Source organism: Eucyclogobius newberryi, unplaced genomic scaffold, assembly GCF_026437365.1.
Source record: "Eucyclogobius newberryi isolate DKJ021-1_F unplaced genomic scaffold, fEucNew1.0.hap1 SCAF_9, whole genome shotgun sequence".
Lineage (NCBI taxonomy): Eukaryota > Metazoa > Chordata > Actinopteri > Gobiiformes > Gobiidae > Eucyclogobius > Eucyclogobius newberryi.
The window spans coordinates 34,410,012-34,429,496 of NW_027316532.1; the positions used below are offsets into that span (position 1 = coordinate 34,410,012).

The 19,485-nt window shown below is 41.0% G+C and overlaps 1 protein-coding gene across 1 annotated transcript; it reads right to left on the reverse strand.

Annotated features, from left to right (window-relative positions):
* Positions 1 to 669: 669 nt before the first annotated feature.
* Positions 670 to 18,450, reverse strand: fgf22 (fibroblast growth factor 22). Its single transcript, XM_072439169.1, has 3 exons — positions 17,505 to 18,450; positions 3,091 to 3,194; positions 670 to 1,910 (listed from the first exon to the last, which is right to left on the reverse strand). The coding sequence occupies exons 1-3, from the start codon at positions 17,872 to 17,874 to the stop codon at positions 1,716 to 1,718; spliced, it is 669 nt and encodes a 222-aa protein (XP_072295270.1). The 5' UTR covers positions 17,875 to 18,450; the 3' UTR covers positions 670 to 1,715.
* Positions 18,451 to 19,485: the final 1,035 nt, after the last annotated feature.

A 19,485-nucleotide genomic window follows, 5' to 3' on the forward strand; every position in this document is an offset into this window, starting at 1 on the left:
TGCAGTATTATCATCAATATACAGTATACCAGTCTGTTGCTGCGTGGAAGGAGCTGAACTGAAAACCTTCTAAACCTGAGCTATCTCCCTCTGAGGGATGGAAGAGAGAGGGAAGAAGCTCAGTCACCCTGGGGAAGCTCAGAGCAGAGCTGCTGCTCCACAGTGAAAAGTCAGCTCAGGCTGTTTCACAATTGAAAACGTGCTGTTCTATTAATAATGGACTAATCTAGAGTATAATTGAGGTGTGTTAGTAATTCACACAAATTAATATTATGGATTTGTAACTGCTTTGACGTGTATTATATTCGATTCACCTTCAGCACACAGTGTGTGTGGATTGCAGCAACAGCTCTTTAAACCTCTTTAGTTGCGCTTGTGTGGCCCAGCAGTCTGAGTGCACATGTGCCTTTTTACAGTGGTCTCACACTTTGACAGAGTGTGGCCTTTCTTCTGCAGTCTAACCTTGGTTCAAGTGGCCTCCTGTCTCCCTGCAGGCTCCGCCTCTGTGTAAAGGCCCTGTGTGTAGTGCATAAAATCGACACAGGGAAGTCCTCAGCATTAATGCCCATCATGCTGTGAGCTGTGCCATGATTATAATGAGGCTGTTTGGGTCAAAGATGTGGTAAAAATGTCATTAAATGAACAACCACGCAATCATATAAGCATCGTTATTCTGCATTTGTTTTTATTGTCAAACTCAACAAAAACCAAAGCACTCAAATTGCTGAATTTGAAACTTGATTTTGAAACAGTACTCTGGAAACAAAACAAAAAAAAAAGTTTCTGTACAAAAATACTGGAAGATTATGGGAAAGCACTGTACCGTAAAAGTGCAAGCAATTTTACTGTATGTTTTTATCACTGTGCATCACAATATTGTACATTATATTCTGACCAAGCTGATGCATTTGTTTAGTGTACATACTGAAATGTATAAGCAGATAGTTTACCACTGTTCTTCTATCAATCTAATATCAATGTACACAATATTCTCCCTTTTTACAGATCAAGGAAAATGTTTTTAATATATTATGTTCTATTAACAACAGTCCTGTTAGGGTTAGTCAAACTAAACCATGCACAAACATTAACATTGCTGATATTTGGAATATGAAATGTCAGCCTAGCTGAATGACTATATTAGATGAAACATGTATTATGTATTATGTATTATGAGTATGAGTTGTACAATGAATGATAGCTATACACGGAAGGCAAGACTTAAATGACTGCTTAGTTTTAGTATTGTTAATTATATCTTGTACAAGGATGTATTCAGTCCCACTTGTTTTGCAACCAGGATTTAGAGTATGTTCCAGAAATAGTCACAGTTAAGTGGTTTAAGCACTTTACTCAACGGTAGCCTGGTTAGCCTTGGTTGGAATGACATTTAACACAGAAAAGAAAAGGAGTACACGTCGTGGCAGAATAAAGTCTACAGAGGATCAACCCTGCCATTTTTGACAGACTTATATTTACTGAAGTTGAAGAGTCTGTTGGGCTCAGCATGTTACTGAACTGTATACTCTGTAAAGCTTCATACAATAGGCTACACACTAATGGGCAGTAACAGTTGTCAAGCCTGAGCGTAGCTTAACTTATGTCACACTGAAGAACAATTCGAACTCAAAGGAAATAACTTAAACATTTTGACTAACTAAATCCATGTTATAAAAACAAATATACACAGGGGAACAGTAGTCCGTGATGAGCAGCTAGGAGGGGAGCATGGGCAGGAAGTGAGTGGATGGGTGCCTTCTCCGGGCCTTGTGACCTCTCCTGGGTTTCCCTCGCCCGTTCAGAGACACAAACATCTGCCGCCCACCGTGTTTCCAGCGCAGAGAGGCGTACGTGTTGTATCCGTTCTCCTCGATGCGCTCCTTGAACTTGCAGCTCGGGTTGTACTTCACCTGTGGACAGAGGTAAGAGTTTAAAGGTGTCTCTCCATGGTGAATCTATAACTACTCTTTCCACTGCTGCGGTATACAAAGCTCAAGGGAAGAGGGCAAAGGTTAATGTCTGTGGATGTAGTAAAAGACCACCAGGTACATTTCTTTGAATATGCTTTAATTCATTTTTACACTATGTTCCTTTTGGTGGAGAAAACTGTTACTTTTTTATAAACATATCTTTAATTTTGTGCCCCAGTATTGTCAAACAATCCAATAAATAAACCCCTCCTTTCAGTTGAAAGTTACATGTTTTTTTTAAGAAAGAAGGGCTTAAACTTATCTTTGTCAATCTTTGGGGTCAAACCAACAGTGGAGAGTGCACACTGCTCTTCCATGGGTGGTTACCAGGTCTTATCAGCCTCTCAAAGAGTCTTGACAGATATTGCAGAGACAAGAGCTACTGCTGCATTCCCTTTTCCAGATCCGTATCTCTGTGCTATAATGAGCCCCCTTTGAGATATCATCAGGATAGTAAAGGCTTGGCAGGATTCACCTGAATTTTTCTTGTTACTGAGGATTCATAACACGGGTTAAGTTGCTACAATGCCTTGATGAGTGATTCTCTGTGACCTGGTTTATTCCATATTTAGTCTTGCATTTGTCCTGGTATTGTCAGTGTCTTAGTTTGGTCCTGTTATGTTCCATGTTTACCTGGTTTAGTTCAGATTTAGTCCTGGATCTGTTACTGTAGATTTTTGCTGTTGCTCTTGCTGGCTGCTTTTATCTTTTTATACCTAAATGTACTAAAGGTTCAGTACCCTTCATATACCCCAGGCTTTATGCGTGGCTGGTCTCTACAAAGTACTGTGATTAAGTTTGAAAGCTTGCTGTGCGAACAACAAGTGGCAGATGGCACGCACACTTTAAAGACGACCCAGCTGGCCTCTTTGTCATTGTTGCTTTTCTTTTCTCCGCTATATTTTGACAGAGAACAAGCTGCAGGTATCATCAGGACCGGCTCAGGTATACTGGCGTGATTGATAGCAACCATCAGACCTTAAACTAGACCGTGGGGATTCCTGGGATTTCTCTCCACTCTGCTAGAAATATCAGACATAGTTCTGGTTCGAGTAAGCACCCATTTGGGACCTTGGGAACATCCCTGTCCCCTCCCGTGTCGACCAGGTTGTGAACTCACCGATCCGAAGAGCGTGCCTTTCTTGGACATGGCTAAGTACAGGCCGGTGCTGACAGATTTGATGGCAACAACCCCAACACTGACTGATCGGATTTCCATCAGGCCTGCAAAATAAAAGGGAACAAGTGTCTGGGTTAGGAACATATGGCTCTGGGAGTTTCCACCATCAAAAGACACTGTGGCATTAGCGAGTAGAAAAGCAGACGGCCCTGCACACATGAGAGAAGAGGCAGGACACAGCGGACATGCAACAGAGGCATGAGAGAGAGAGAAGGAGAGGTCCTCTGTGAGTTGTCAATCAATAATCTAATCAATACAAAAACTAGTATCGAAATTAGATACTCATTCGAACAAGTATTGTAAGTGAAAAAAGCAAAACACATAAACAGGACAAAATCTAACTTTTCCTGAATAGTTTTAGAAAAGTCTTGATCTATGTCTATATTATTTCTCTTGTTAATATATGTTATCTTTCTTTCGAACTCCAGTTTATAACATTTTAGGGTGTGACTCTGCTACAGCTCATTGCTGTAGTCATGCTGGTCCCAAGCCTGGATAAAATGTGTTGAGTTAAGAAAGATACAGTAGACTAAGGCAAATTAAAATGCAAATCACTTCCCACATACAGTAAAAGCAGATTATGCACTTCATTCATTCTGTTCAGAGTATAGGTTCATTATATGTAAGATAAGGAAATATTAATGATACTGAAGTTGTTAATTTGGATAAGTGAAATATGCATATTGAGTATGTCATCAAAATAAACCATAAATAATTGCACTTATGTGATCCATTTAACAATCCAATAATTTGTTGAGCAATACTCAAATGTATATAGCGCATAGCAGAGATTGAGAACAATAAAAAATAAATGCTCAATTTAATCCAACTTGTATTCAAACAAAAAAACATTAAAATAAATCAAATCATTTAAATGAAATAAAAGACATAGAGAACAACACAACTTAAATTGTGTTAAAATCAGAGAATGAAAGTGGGTTTAACCACCAAAAAGGCCGGCTCCTGGTTTTAAGTCTCGTTTTAGGCACAAACTCTGATATTTAGGAATTAATAAAAGCTGTACAAATATGACATATGAGTTTGGTGGGATCTTGTGGTAAGTGTCAAGTTGCAGTTTGTGAAGAAAAAGTTAAAACGTTAAGGAAAAAATGACTGAATCCCTGGCCTATTCCATTGATATACAAATACAATTTATATTCAACGTACACATTTTTCTCACAATTTTTCTGCGTATCATCTAAAAAAATGAAGGTGCTATAATTTGACAAATCCATAAGTCCTATTATGTAATTGATATAGAGTTAGGGCCCTTGTTTACAATATTGTTGCTAGGTAACATTTGTGGAATGATCGGATGCTCATGTCAGGAAGTACAATTATAAACTTCATCAAAATGTTCAAGCTGGAGAATAAGTTTTTTTCTTTTTTCAGAAAAAACACTATAATCATGTTCACTACATTTTAGTGAACTGTGTAGTCTAACATGTCATGTGCACCAACATGAGTGCAGACGTTTTCTTTGGTACAGTGCAGTAATACTGCTTATAATAATGCATTATTGAGTAATGTATTACTCAAGTCATCGCTTCCATTAACATGGAACACTTCCAAATGACACAATGCCTCTACTCTTTATACACTTAATTAGCCTAGTTACATAACATGTGTCTGTGATAAAAAAGTGTCCCTCCCCAGATGTGACACTACATCCTAATCATACCCGGTTGTTTATTGACAGACATAAAACCTGTGCGTGCACTCCACTTATCCAATGCTTAAAAGCCCCTAAAAGGTTGTAAAAGCTTTCAGACATGTTGGTTAATTGTATCCTTTGCTTTCTATCAAACATAAAGGTGCACACATGTGGTGGTTTCACTGAGACGTTGTTTGGGTGATGATCTGGAGCTGCTGAATAGTGGCTGATTACATGCCATGCTTCTTTATCAATATCCTTTTCTGCCCACTTACCTCTTCGAAAATACCCTCATGTGGTTGGCTATCTAATCAGACCATAAAATCTTCTCGTTACACCCTTCTAAGCCTGGAGTGTTCAGAGGGAAAACCTTTTACCCAAAGTAGCAAACCACGGTTGGATGTTTGTGCTTGTTTTGGAAATGTGGTGTAAACATGGAGCCAAAGGTGCGAAGGTGAAGGTGATCTGACACCCGTGCAAAATCAGGCAGCATGTGACCCCTGCAAACATGTTTCATAGGATTTACATGCATTATAATGTGTGCTTCAAATGTATATCAGCCACCACATTTAATTTAAGATAAAGTCACAGAAGAATTTCTAATGGCATATTCATTACAAAAACACTAGAGATATAGATCCAGGGTAGAATCCAATACAATACAGCTCTTAGGCCTTGGTTGTGTATTACCACTTATTCTCAGCGACTGAGATAGACTCTAGCCCGAAGTGAGATACAGCCCAGAGTTTGACCAATAATTGGGAAATTAATTTCTTAAATCGCAAATTATTTGGAAGAAGAAATTAAGAAATTAATTTCCAGATAACAAATTATTATCAACTCATATTGACCTAATATAGACCATTTGCGTTATCCACACCACTTAGAAGTAGCTTAGAAGTACTTAGAGAGAAGTCATTACTGCAGTAGAACATGTATGCACATAAAATAGATTAGTAGTAAAACATATTTCTCATTCCTAAACTGACATTAAAAGCAATTTGAATTTTCTTTGTAAAGCTGAATTGTTCAGGGATTTAGCATTAAATTCTGGGTAAGTGAGTAGCCCGACACCCGTGCACTTTCTTAACAGTTTTATGTTGTTTTGTCCACATCTTGAGCTCACACTTGACCAAAGCCATAGCTCTTCTAAAGAGGACAGCTGCTGATACCATCAGGCAGTTAGTGCTGGCCTCTTGGATCACATCAGAAGACCAAGACCTACACATCTGCTGCTGCCATCACTCGGGACATGTTTGAAACTCTTCACAGCTCTGAACATAGGCAGTCATGCTTCCCGCGTGAGGTCATCCTCACGCACAGACACAGTACAAAGAGGAGACGGAGGAGAAGGTAAACAAACACACTGTTGAGTGTCTTTCTTCTGCCACAGCTGCAGGGACAGGGGAATGCCACAGCGCATCCAGGTATCAACCCAGCTGCACCCCCATCGTGCAGCGCTGCCTCTGATCCTCACAGGAAACTTTAACACTTTGATGGCAGTCTCCACTTTACAAGCTCTGTGTACAAACACGGCCGGAGCGCTGGTGGCACCTGGAGCGTGCAAAACAAAACACTCGTTAGCCCAAGGCCAACCAGCGATAGGACCTTTGCTAGGATTTATGAGCCATTAGTCCAAGCCAATGAAAACCGCTGGTTCCTGAAAGTGGTGCCAGTAGAAATGGCCAATATTTCATGTGCTCTAGGCGTGTTTGAGACAAGATTTTGTGACAGATGAGAAGGGTGTGATTTTTTTTTAACTTATATCCTTGCCTCTTCTCTTAATGTTTTACTTTGCTGCCAGCAAGTCAACCCTGGTTGAACTACCAGGTTAAAAAAGGTTAAACAGATAAACAAAAAAAAACTGCAAAAGATGATTGGATGAGAGGAATGGACTTTCATACGGAAGAGACACCAGTCAGATCCACGGAAATCCCAGTCTCACTTTTTGTAAAACTACTCTACTTTACTGACTGTAAAAACTCACCAAGTATAAAAGTCACAATGCACAACAACTAATAATAATTTGCAATACATAAGCAACAGCAAAATTATTTTATAATAGATTTTTTTCTGCCACAGATTAAATATAAATTACATTCAAAACATCTTTCCTTTAATCACACCACATAAAACACCACAAAGTGTATCGAGCTCGCTTTTGTGTTCAAACACTATCCAAATTACTTCCGAGTGGAGGACCACAATGGGGACAAATTAATTCTTTGAGAGACAAAGGTGAATGTCAGTAGCACTGATATCCTGCTGTGGAAGTGCCACCGCTGGTCCATTGAACCTTTGAAAAAAAACGACGTATTTTTGATTCCTATTTGCCGTGGTAAGATCTCTTAACCTTTGACATGTTTGGCTGGGAGTGTCAAAAAGCCCCAACTATACATGTGTAGTCAAGTGTGAATTTACCATTTATTTAGCTTCTATTGGATTTTTAAAAGCTTGTGCTTTTTACTCTTTCCTGGTATTATCCACGTTTTTGGACTTCTGCCCACCGTCAGATCATTCAAGCCTTTTCTGACCTTGAGAAAAAGAAAAGAACAAGTGGGTTCTTCATTGTCTGGCTAAAGAGAAAAGGGTAGAAAAGGATGTGTGTGTGTGTCTGAGTGTGTGTGTGTGTGTGTGTGTGTCTGAGTGTGTGTTTCTGTGTGCATTTGTGTGTGTGTGCATTTGTGTGTGTGTGTGTCTAGGTGTGTGTGTGTGTCTGTGTGTGTTTGTTTGTGTGTGTGTGTGTGTGTCTAGGTGTGCGCGTGTGTGTGTGTGTCTGTGTAGGTTTGTGTGTGTGTGTGTGTGTCTCACCTGAGAGAGGTATTCTAAAACCATTGTGTCAGATTTACAGAGTCAAGCCTGAACGCTAACTCAGTGCCTTTTCAGAGCATGGTGTGAGTAAAGGTCTTCTGACAGGGGGCAGTTGATAATCTGTGACCACTGCAACAATAATAATAGCAGCAATACACATCAAGAAGATTTATCACAAAGTTATATATATTTTTTAAATACATAAAAAATGCAATACGGATTTTTGTCTATTACAAATGATCATCTCGAAAGTGGGTAAACTCCGGTCGCTGGTGGCTAATTTCCTGGGCGGTCCACTTGAGCGGCCCTCCACGGCTCAGTGCTCGACTGGGGCCGATCCTGGGAAGTTGGGAGTTCCTGCTGGGCTCCTGCTCCTGATTGACATACCTTTTCAATTATTTCACAGTTTGCTTGGTCTTTAAATGAAGAGGGCCTTGTTATTTTTTTCCTTCTGCCCTCCTTTTCAAAATACAGGCTTTTCATGTCGGTTCTGGGCCGCCGGGCCTAATGGCTGTGACCAGCACCTTTGATCTGCCTTGACCCTCTTGAAGGCCTGGTCTCAGGGAAAATGGACGCCCGAGTTTATCAGTACAGACAATAGCAACATCACTCACTACTGCTTTAAACACCTTCGAGTATTATTTACCAGGAGAAGCTGCACTACACTGGAAGAACCAAAGCTCAGATTTATTTTACAGCTGGCAGGGTAAATAGTTATTTAATAGAAAATAAGGTTAAAATTTCCCCTGTAGGGAATTTTGTCCTCCGCACCCGCATTTAATGCCACTGATGCATTAGGTGCAGTGGCCTCTGCAGCATCTAATGACTCATCTGCATCTTGAACTATGCTTGGTTGTGACTTAGCTATTGTGCCTGTTTTAGATTGATGTGGGAACTGGAGTATACAGTGAAAACTGTTCCAGACATAGGACTACTCCTATGTCTGGATGCATTGGGAGAGTCCACACAAAAAGCCATTTATGACTTAAGAGATTACTGGTCCCATTGTAGTTTGAACAAAACACAAACAGGCCAAAAAAACAAAATGACTAATTTAATGTACTATTGATAAGAAACATACATTAGGTTTTGAGTAAAAAAAAAGTTAATATTTGTCTCATATTTGATAAGAGACATTTAATACAGGTCGATGATCTCATAGATATGAAAGCGGATCGTCTGTCTGCTCTTGAATACCGCAGTGCCATTGAGACAGGAAGAGATCACTTACAGGAAAGAGCTGTACAGACTGAGGTGCATATTTCTATACATCCGACTTCATTCAGAAACTGAATTTGATCAGCAATCATAATTCTTATTTAACATGAAAACAGTATAGTGAGCCAAAATGTCATGATGAGTGATTGTGTTTATACCTGTGCCTTGTGACTTGCCTACACAGACAGTTCTTATTTTCAGAATCTCAAACCACTTTGTGACTTGACCAAAAATAGATTTGAAATCCAAACCAAAGAATCTATTTTTTTTTTTTTTTTGCAAATATGTATTTGGCTCAGTTTCTCTTAAGTGAAGCAGATGAGCTCCACTTTGCAGACTGCACTTCACTTAAATCACATCTTTCCTACCCTCAGCCAGGGTCAGCCCTCTCCCATCAACACTGGGTCACATGTATCACGCCTATAACTGTCACTGTGCAGAGGTTATTTATTCTTCCATTACTGGCGGCTCAAGAATGTCTGTCTTGAGGTAAAGGAGAGCAGATTCACACAGTTTCAGTCTGAACTGAAAATAATTGTTCTTCACACATGTAAGGAATCACTGCTTGGAGTAGTACAACAACATAAATACTTTTACAGAACTGAAAATAATTGTTCTTCACACATGTAAGGAATCACTGCTTGGAGTAATACAACAACATAAATACTCTTACAGTCTCTAGAGAGCAGATAAAAGTAATTTATAGTATTCAAACAGTTACAGGTAGGTGTCATGATGAGCCCTTATCTACTATTTGCCAGGTAAATCCACTAATAGAGGGGTAAAGCAGACCGTTTAGCTCAGTACAAGCCTAAACGCAGGTCTTTGAACCAGTGAACAGCCACATGGCAGTGATCTATTGAAAAGTGACTCCAATGCTCCAGCGACAAGAAGGGACATTCTCACACACACAATCCTGAGGCTGGTCCTCTTTCAGGGCTGCACTCGGCCTGTTACCCCCTCCTTTTATATGGTACCACTGGAAGAAGTACTCCAGGGATTAACCCAGCCAGGTCTTTCAAAGGCCATTAGAGCAAATTACAGGTATCTTGTTACCAGAGTGCTGGGACAGGCCAGGTGAGGGGCGCAGAGGCCAGGCGGGAGTCCAGGGGTCAGCCTGGGACAAAAAGACAAGGCCACCCTGGGCCCCTCTCTATCACAGTGTCTCGCTGGCTCCACAAACTTAGACTAACATCAATGAATGGCTCACTTGATGGGACCTCAGAGACATTGTCTCAGCACCGTAACTTTAGCCCTTTTTCACAAGATCCCCCACCAACCCCACTCTGTCTCCCCATCCCACTTTTTTACTGATGTAGCTACAATTTTCCTTGTGTCCACCCATTCTTTTTATAGAATTTAAACTGAATAGTGACATAAAATATGACTTATTGAATATTGAATCAAACCATGCACCAACTATATGATTCACTTCACTAAAGGTTCTCTGCATGGATCAGCCACAAGTTTCCTTAAAATTCTGACATCATTCTTTCATTTACATTGAAATGCACAGCAGCACGGCCCTTGCTGTGCTCTGTCAGAGTATCGGTATGCTGCCAGCGTGAGACTGATGCTGCTGATAAGACAGGAGATGGCCATAGGGAGTTCCGCATCCTGCCATTTTCTCTGGACACACATATGCGCTCCTTGGCACACACATGCCCAGGGGCCACTTGTGCCTGCCACACTCGCCCTGTCCCAACTGTGGATGACAATCTAGTGAAGGAGCTGCGGAAGTGTTTCATTAGCCAATTACTGCTGCTAGATAATGCCTACGTTCCCACAGTCCACAAGGCCGGGGGGTCAAATGTGACCAATTACCCTCCATCCCTTCACGGGACAGATAGTCCGTCTGATATGTCCCCAGACAGACTGACCCAATCACCACACACGGAGACACATGGACTTGGACCTGAGTGAAAAATGCATCTGGTTTCCAAACCTCTTTCTAAAGACCACCACGTTCAACATCAAACCGCAACGCTTCAACCTGTGTGTGTTTAATCCTCAACCTGAACCTTCCGTCCTCTGATTGTCTGTAATTAGACATCACTCTGTTCATTAGGGACCTCCCTGACTCTATGCAGAGGGCACAGACCCTCTCTGGTCAAATCCCAGATTAACGACTGGGTTGGGGCAACACTAAAGGAGAACCTGATGCTGAGTGTCTGTAGCAAAGAGGTGGTCCTGTGTATTGAGGTAGCGGAGGTGAAAGAGGTTAACGAAGCCCCCAGCATGTTCTCTGGCTGTTAGCGTGTGTCTATGTGGAGCTGAGGGGCTGCAATCTAACCAACAGTAGGCCTCTTCTTTAATCAGGCAGGTAAGGAAGAGAGCCTCCAAATCATACATCATATCCGTTAAAAGCAAACAGCAAGTTTTCAAATGCTTGACAGACATTTAGGAGCAGGTCAGACCACCAATAGCTCAGTAACCCATGACAGCTCCACGTTCTTGGTAGAGGTGCATAGGTGGTACAGCAGTACGTAAGAGCTAAAGAAGTCATGCCCCATGTGCCACCAAACTGTCTGATGGTCGGCATCATGATTACATTAATACAATAAAATAACAATAATTTAAATAAAAAACGTAACCATCAAAATCATGTGGACCACCAAAGAGCCCATGCGTGTGGTTGCCAGAACTACATTTTTGCATAGGGGTCAAATGCATGAGAACAAATATTCTTTGTAGACAGAGCATGAAGACAAGCACCAAAGTAATACATCTTAAAAGTAATACATTACATGACTGCCATTTAAGGCTTTCAGTGCAGACAGGTTTCATGATGCGCAGCGAGACACTAAATATTGTCCATGACCTGGAGCTGCCCCTTATTTTCATTATTAAAATGACAGGGGCAGACGGGGGTGACAGAAGCACAAGCCTCTGTCAGAGCTGTCACCTGCTCCACTGGTCAAAAGGCCCTGAACCCAACTTCAGCCCTGCAGATGAGAGTAAGAGAGTGCATGGGGAAATGAGACGCTATACTTTTACATTCAGACAAATCTGGTGTTACACTGAAAATACTTAATATTAATATCAATCTGTAATGTATATATCGGTAACACACACACACACACACACACACACACTCTCTCTCCAGGACTAAATAGTGAAGTTCTATTAAAAAATAAAATCTCTTAAAATAACATAAGTCTATAAGTGATCTCACATATGTTTCCTATATTACAATATGATCATTATAATGGTTGAAGGTGGTCTGAATGGTCTCGTACATCACACATTGGGCCACCCTCTGTGTGGTAATCAGGAGCATGTCTTCTTCACATGTGCTACACACTTGCTCTATACACACATGCCTATAGTCCGCTTCCTTTATCAACTTTGGGCTTCTTTATTCTGGACAGTTGCTTGCAGATTGTGTTTTTGTGGGGGCTTGCTCCAAAGGCACTTTTACATCTTAAATAATAGCGGTGTTTGATTAAAACTTGTTTTGTTTAATGTTAATATACACAATAACAGTTTAAAGCTGTTAAGCATGTTAAATGTTCAAGAAAATATGCTTGTCATTGCACTTGATCTGCGGTGACACACATTGGGCTTTTTTTTGTGGGTTCCTTGTTTTGCGCTATTTTTAAGTACCAGTAGCTTGTTTCTCTATGAAAACCCTGGCAACCCTGACAGGTTTGCTAATGCAGGATCACACACAGGCCTGCAAGCACATACGTTATTCATCAGAGAAGGCCACGCACATATTTTTCACATTATTGGGTTCACTTTAGTCTTCACACAGGCAGTAGTCTATTTACAATATTACACAACAACGCCTTGGCCAGAGCATGTACATAATAAATCTAAAGTGATCCGTCTCAGCCTTCTGGGATGCATGCACAATGTAATGCACCTACGCTTTAAATGCACAGTCCATTTACTTTCGAAGGAAATAGCTCACACAACCTTTTTAATTATTCATTTCATTATTTAGTTTAAATTTAAAAAGAAAAAAACTAAATATGATACTGTATAATTAAAACTGAGTAGTTGAATGTTGACAGTCTCAGCAGGCTGTACTTTAGTTTTTAGACATTATCAAAGATACAATTACAAAAAGCATGATGCAACTGACTAATATTAAAAAAGAAAAGAGCAGTCTTTAGGGCAACAGGTGCAATACATTCATGCTCTTATTGCTTCCCTTTCTGAGGCTCAGGAAGGTTCACCTGTGCTGCAGTCACACGGCTGTGGCTGCTCAAGAGATGCTAGGATCACTCTTTTTCCATCTCTCGACACCATGGTTTCTCTTTCAGTAATTTATTCATGGGCCAGTGGCTACACACTTTTCAGGGCATGGTGTCTGGCTCACTTTAAGCAGGAAGGTGAGTGCTTCTAAACAATGCCATTAATGTCCCGTGCTTACATTTCCAGGTTCTCTTAGAATAATAAAGAAAATCTGTGCACAATTTCAGGTGTGAGACTTGATATAAAAAGTTGTCTGCTTCTCTGGGAGTTTGGCAGATACGCCGCTAGTTGAGAGATTGACTGTTCTCATGTGATCTGGTTGTACTCAATGACCACCTTTACAAAACCTTTAAATTATAGCACAAATCTTCTTTAAATGAGGAAAATGACGAACAAGGATAGTTGGTTTTGCCTCCTTTCTAAAAGTGCTAAGTTTAGAATACATGCAAACTGAGCTGATGTGTTCAATTTCAAATATCCTAATTCGTAACATGTTTTCTTTTAAATGAGAGATTAGAGCATACACTCACTTCCTCAAGAACTGTAGCCACACCAATTTTAGTATAGCAGTTTTACAAGCCATGCTCCTTCCTATACACATGAGACCGTATGTCTTCTTCACACCTACAGAATGTGCAGAACAGTGGGATGTGTGACTGGGGCCAGCCTCAATAAACCTGCTCATGAACCCAGTAAATCCATTGACAAGCTGGATGCTGCAAGCCAGACGACTACTATGTTTCTGAGCCACCAGTTCTTATCCATTCATGGTAGTAAAGACTGGATTATTATTGACCAATGCTAAATACATTTTAGTTGTACATTTTACTACTATTTAAAGTCTAATAAAACATACTAGATTCCTTCAGTATTACCCATTTACTGCCATCTGAAACTACCCGACTCTCAGTTGAGACGACCCAGAGCAAACCTTGCATAATGACTAATGAGCAACGGGAACCAGTCCAGCACTTCTCCAGTCTTTAATTTCCACCTCAATACTGAGTAGAGCACGCCCCAGTCCTGCTGCAGCCTCATTAACATGTGCATTCTCCTCTTTCTGAACAGCTAGGACATCCTCTGTCCAGGTGCGTCCCTCCTCAGGCCCTGTTCTTCCTGTCATCCACATTTGAGCTCTCCCAGGAGTAACACTGAGTCATCGCTGGGAAGAGACCCAAAACGTAATGTCTTTAAATTCACTCGACAAAAAGACCAATGTTTGGTCTTCAATTGAGCCTAAATTCAGTGTAAAACTCTAGATGTAATTTAATTATTGACTGCATCAGTGCCAAGATACACAGAGTAAAGCCTATATTTATATTTATCTTTGGAGCTGTATCCTAATTGGTTGTAAAGATGATAGCGTAGAAATAAGTTGTAAAAAAAAAAAATGCAAGGCAGATAATGCATTATCTTTGAAGACTCTGGTAACTTCATAATTCCCGCAATGTTGCAGATGCAAATGATTATAACACACCACTTCCTCTTACTGACCTGCGATTCCACAAAATACAGGTCCATTTATTGTGGCAATAGTGAAATTTACTAGTACAAAAATTTGATGTTTAGTTTTTTTTACTTTTTAATTTCATGTCTTCATAAATGAGTGGCATTTTCCACTGTTAAAATGTATTAAAATTATTTTCACATCATATTTCATTTGTGGGTTTTTTCCCCTCTGTGAACCTCGTCCAAATTGAATAAGCTGAAGAAAGGTCTCTTCAAACTCTGAGATGTTGCACACCATGAGAAAGTTGGTAAACACAACACGCCCTGGCACTGTAAGATGTAAGACCAGCCTCATGGTTATTTCCTCAGGGTGAATTGGCTGTCATAATCTGGAGCATGCAAGTGTCATACGCCTGTAGTCACACACCCTTTAAAACAAAATCAAACATCAAGTAAAATACTGCACTTTTAAACGCAAAATGAATTAGCTCTCATAAGAAAGGTCCTTAAATGTCATCATATTTCCTGCTGTAGTTCTGCAGTAAACCCAACTAAAAACTCATGTTGCAGTATTTTGCATTTTGCTGCTATAGATTGAGCTTTGGGCGGGACAGCCCACACAGTTGTGCTGTCCAATTAACAACCATGACCGATGACCTGGGACAGGATATGATGCGTACCTACCTCTGGAGCTTTTCTAAACACTTGGGTGTGTTTTTCCTCTAAATTATTTTATGCTCTAACCATAGGTAAAAAGTAAAACATGTTGTCTTTATGTCCCCCTCAACCCTGTTTACCCCTTCTGATGAGAGTGTTTGTGAACCTCATGAATACGTATTGGTATTGATAGAAGTAATGTCAATTCTGCCTTTACATACAATCTATCTAGTTTATCTCTAATAATCTAAAAGTTGTTTTTTATGAGAACATTTTAAATAAATCAGAGAATAAATCAGTTTTTCCCTATTACTCATCTAAAAGTCTATTTAACTCACTATAAGCCTGACTATTTCACTGCCACTTGTTTGACCCTTGTCTTATGGCACCATCTACATTTCAATCCACTGTCTCTTTGAGACAGCTGTTCCATGCCACCGCTCCACTGGGATTGATACAATATTTTCCAGCCTCAATTAGCAGCAAGTGTGTTGACGAATTCCAACTGTTTTTGCACCTGAACAGGGAGTTGGAAAAAGTGAGCGGGTGGAGGTGAGGGCCGGAGCAGGGTGTAGCAGACGGAGCTGTCGAGGCAATATAGCCATGTCCACAGGAGTGGAAGGGGTAAGCAGAGGGCAGAGGAGAGACGGCCCGACTGCCGGCCAAGAATCTCTCTAGGCACATATCTGTGACATATCAGGTCAAACCTACAGCCTATAAGTCCCGATGACTGTATCACATTACAGGACGCAAGCTTATGGAAATTACAAGATTTTATTTTAGAGTATCAATTCTTTTGGCGCCACTAAAAGACGTGTCTAAGCTATTTTGATTATTTTTCAGCTCAGTGACACTGATAAATACTGTAACTCTTCAAGGTTGAGTAAATTCTTTAAATGTGATTGCATCCTCTTTTTTGTTCCCTGATGGTGCACTCTTGTATCTATGTCAGTGTCATTAAATATGCAGAACGCACTTGTCCTCACTCTAATCGATCGCGTGGCCAAAGTATCAGTGTCCAGAAGTGCTCTGGGTCAGGAAGCTTTAAGTCTGATTAAAAGCTGTTGTGACTTTGGAGAAACTCAGTCAAAATGCCAATCAAACTCAACCTGTGCTCTTGAGACGAGTAACACAAAGCGGTCACATGTTCCACTTAGTTCAATTTAAGACAAATGCTCGCCAGCCAATGAGCAGCAACAGTGTCCACGGCCTGCATCAGGTACAGCATGGCAGTGTGAGAGTGCTGAAAGAATTGTTCTTTCCACCAAAGGAAATAAGAGGATGATAGCTCATTACAGTCAAAAGGTCTGCGCTTTTGCACAGAGCCTCTAAGAGTAATATAGTTTCTTATATTACCCCGATGTAGTCATTTTATAAAGGTAATATTTTATAATGGAGGGTACATAAAAAGTAATAATGACCGAAGAGTAATTACTAATGTAAAACTAGGTAATAATTCATAACTTGATTTTCTACCTAAATGTGTGTGTTCAAAATGTTCAAAATGTCACCCAGCATGAAGCAGAGGCAGGGACTGAGTGGCTCCGCTGGATGCAGCAGCTGCCTCTAGTAGCAATATGGAAAAACTCTGAGTCACACACTTTCATAAAAAGGCATTAACAACCAAAGATACATAAATATTACACTTAAGGGCATAACCGTTTCTATGGGCCATCCACTCAGTGAGTGAGTAATGGAGAGGGAGGTCAGCATATGACCACAGCCGTCTCATTTAACTTGTGCCAATAAGACACCCACTGATACACAGCAGAACGGCACGGTGCTGTTTGAGAATCCTCTTCTCAGGTGTCTCTGAGACAGATATATGCCAGGAATATGCCACAGATATGAATAAGCTCTTTTCATTACAAATAACAGGGAATACAAGTATGAGCCAGATCTCACAAGGTGGAGAAGAACATTAAATGTTTAAGTTAATGACACGTACATCTTGATGTAGACAACTCAGCTAAGAATGCATTTATCTGAGGTGCCAGTCATCAATAAAGAGTCTTATCTGTTTAGTGTAATTTTTTTAATCACCTGATACTTAAAGTACTTTCTACACAGTTTTGACAATTTAATCTTGTGGAAAAACTCAAGCTTTTTCCAAACAGACTTTGATCTGCCAACTGATGCTCAGTGTCTCTCCTCAGGTCAACATTCTAGTTAACTCTGCAAGTCACTCCATGAGGACCCCAAGTCCACTCTAGGGCATTCTCTCCCTACCTAGCAACATGTCTCACATGCCTCAAACACAACACAAATAATTCACCAGTTACAACCTTAGGATACCCCTGTAAAGTAGACAGATAAGAATGTCCCATAAAAGTTATACACTTGGCAACACACCAAAACTTACTGTCAGCGTAGTTTTTCCGCCGGGTGCCATCCACCTTGCCCGTTTTATCAATGCAAAGGAAGAACTTGTTGGCAGAGTAAAGTCGCCGCAGTCGGACGTCTCCCTCCAGATGATTGTAGCTGCGAGTGTGCCTCTCCAAAGTCCATGAACAGTTGATTGCTGTCGCAAGCCCCTGGACGGACTCATGCCGAACCCCAGGAGGACAGGCCCCTGTGGCAGTGCCAGCGGTGACCAAGAGCAGGGTGAGGCATGCCAGGCAAAGAGAGGCTGCACTGGGCAGGGGGACGAGCTGCACTTTGGAGGGGCTAGATGCTGTGCCGAGGGAACGTTCAGGACTGAAGTGGGCTGCGGATGTCGTCCATCTGCACATGGTGGGTCAGACTCCCAATGTGCACCCTGGGGCTGCCGGCATGCTGATGGGAGATGCCCTGTGGGGGGTAATCAATGTGAAGTCTGCAATAAATGAAGATGCTTCAGGTCCTTTGTAGTCTGAGGTTTACAAAGATCTGACGGCCTTCCTAAACATGTATAAAAAATTCTCCTGGCTTCATCTTTCTCTTGGCTTTTTTTGCATCCTGCTGTTGTAAGATTCACTTCTGAAAGCTCCCCAAAAGTTGCTCCTTCTCCTTAGCCTCAAGTCTTCTTTTCCCCAGATAGAGTCCAAGAATGTGCTTCTGTCAGTGTGGATGCCTCAGTGTGCAATGTGCACCTTGCAATGCCTGGTCCCTTCCAGCTGGAGTGGAGTAAGGTGCCGGTGGGAGCTGCTGACCCGTAGCTGAGAGAGAGTTGAATGAGGGTTGGTGTCTGGCTGTGTGTGTGTGGAGGTGTATGATACAGAGGAAGGGAGAGAGTGCGCCTGGGAGGGAGTGAGACTCGGCGAGCATGGGGCAGTGAAGCAGCAAGTGCAGTCAGTCACTCTCTGTCTGATGTGGGAGCACCACCGGAGCTGTTCCGCATTTTATCCTGGGCTGGACCTGCATCTGGGAGGCTGAGTGGAGCGGTGTAAGGGGGTGGGGCCATCAAACACATTCATAACAATTCAAAACTGAATCCACTTGGCCATTTTTATTCCTGTTGCTACTCCTCCTGTTTTTTATGGACCAATTTATGTCGTTACACCTTGTCCCATAGTTCTCTTTGATATGCTAACACAGGTCATATAAGCTTGGTTACTCTCCATCAAATATTTTTTCTAACACACCTCTCTCTTAGCACATGGGTCAAATCACAAAAGTTCCTTTAGAGGCGTCTGCTCTGCCATCAAGAGGTGGGAGACCCAGGGCAGGTTGCACAAGTGTTAGCAGAGTTAATCCAGATGGTGATGCTGGACAGACTTTCAGATCACCTGAGCTAATATTTCAATGGAACACCCTCTCTGATCTCCACTCTTTCATTTGAAGGGAGCGGAAATGACTTCCAACACTTTTGTCTGTCTTTACAAGCAGTGTAATAAAGCTGATTAGGAGGCATCAAAGAACCACGTGCCCTACCAAGTTAACGCTGAATAATTCACTACATAATAATGATACATTTTTAGTTGTGTGGCAAGAACAGAAATAAAACAATAAACAGATGTATGACTATTTTCATTTGGACTTTTCAACATGATAGTTCCAGTCGTGTGTCTCTAACCCTGAGGCCACCAGCTAAGCCAAAGGTGTTTGGAGAACTACAAACGTAAAGTGGGGCACAGTTGAGCTCACACGTTTGTACTTGTTAAATGCCCCCTGAGATGCAGCCTGTTTGACACTGTTCCGCGAAAATCAGTCTATGACCATTCATTCAAACACACTGCCTTGTTAGGCTCTTTGTAGCATTCAATTATAAAGTAAAAGTGTAATATATATGAACAAAATACAATACTTTTAACATGTTTATGTTTCCAAGTGATTAAATGGCTTTAATAATTGTACAATGGTCAAGTATGTAAAATATAGGAGGAAACAAATAGTATAAGTAGAAGTTTCGTTTTGATGTAGGA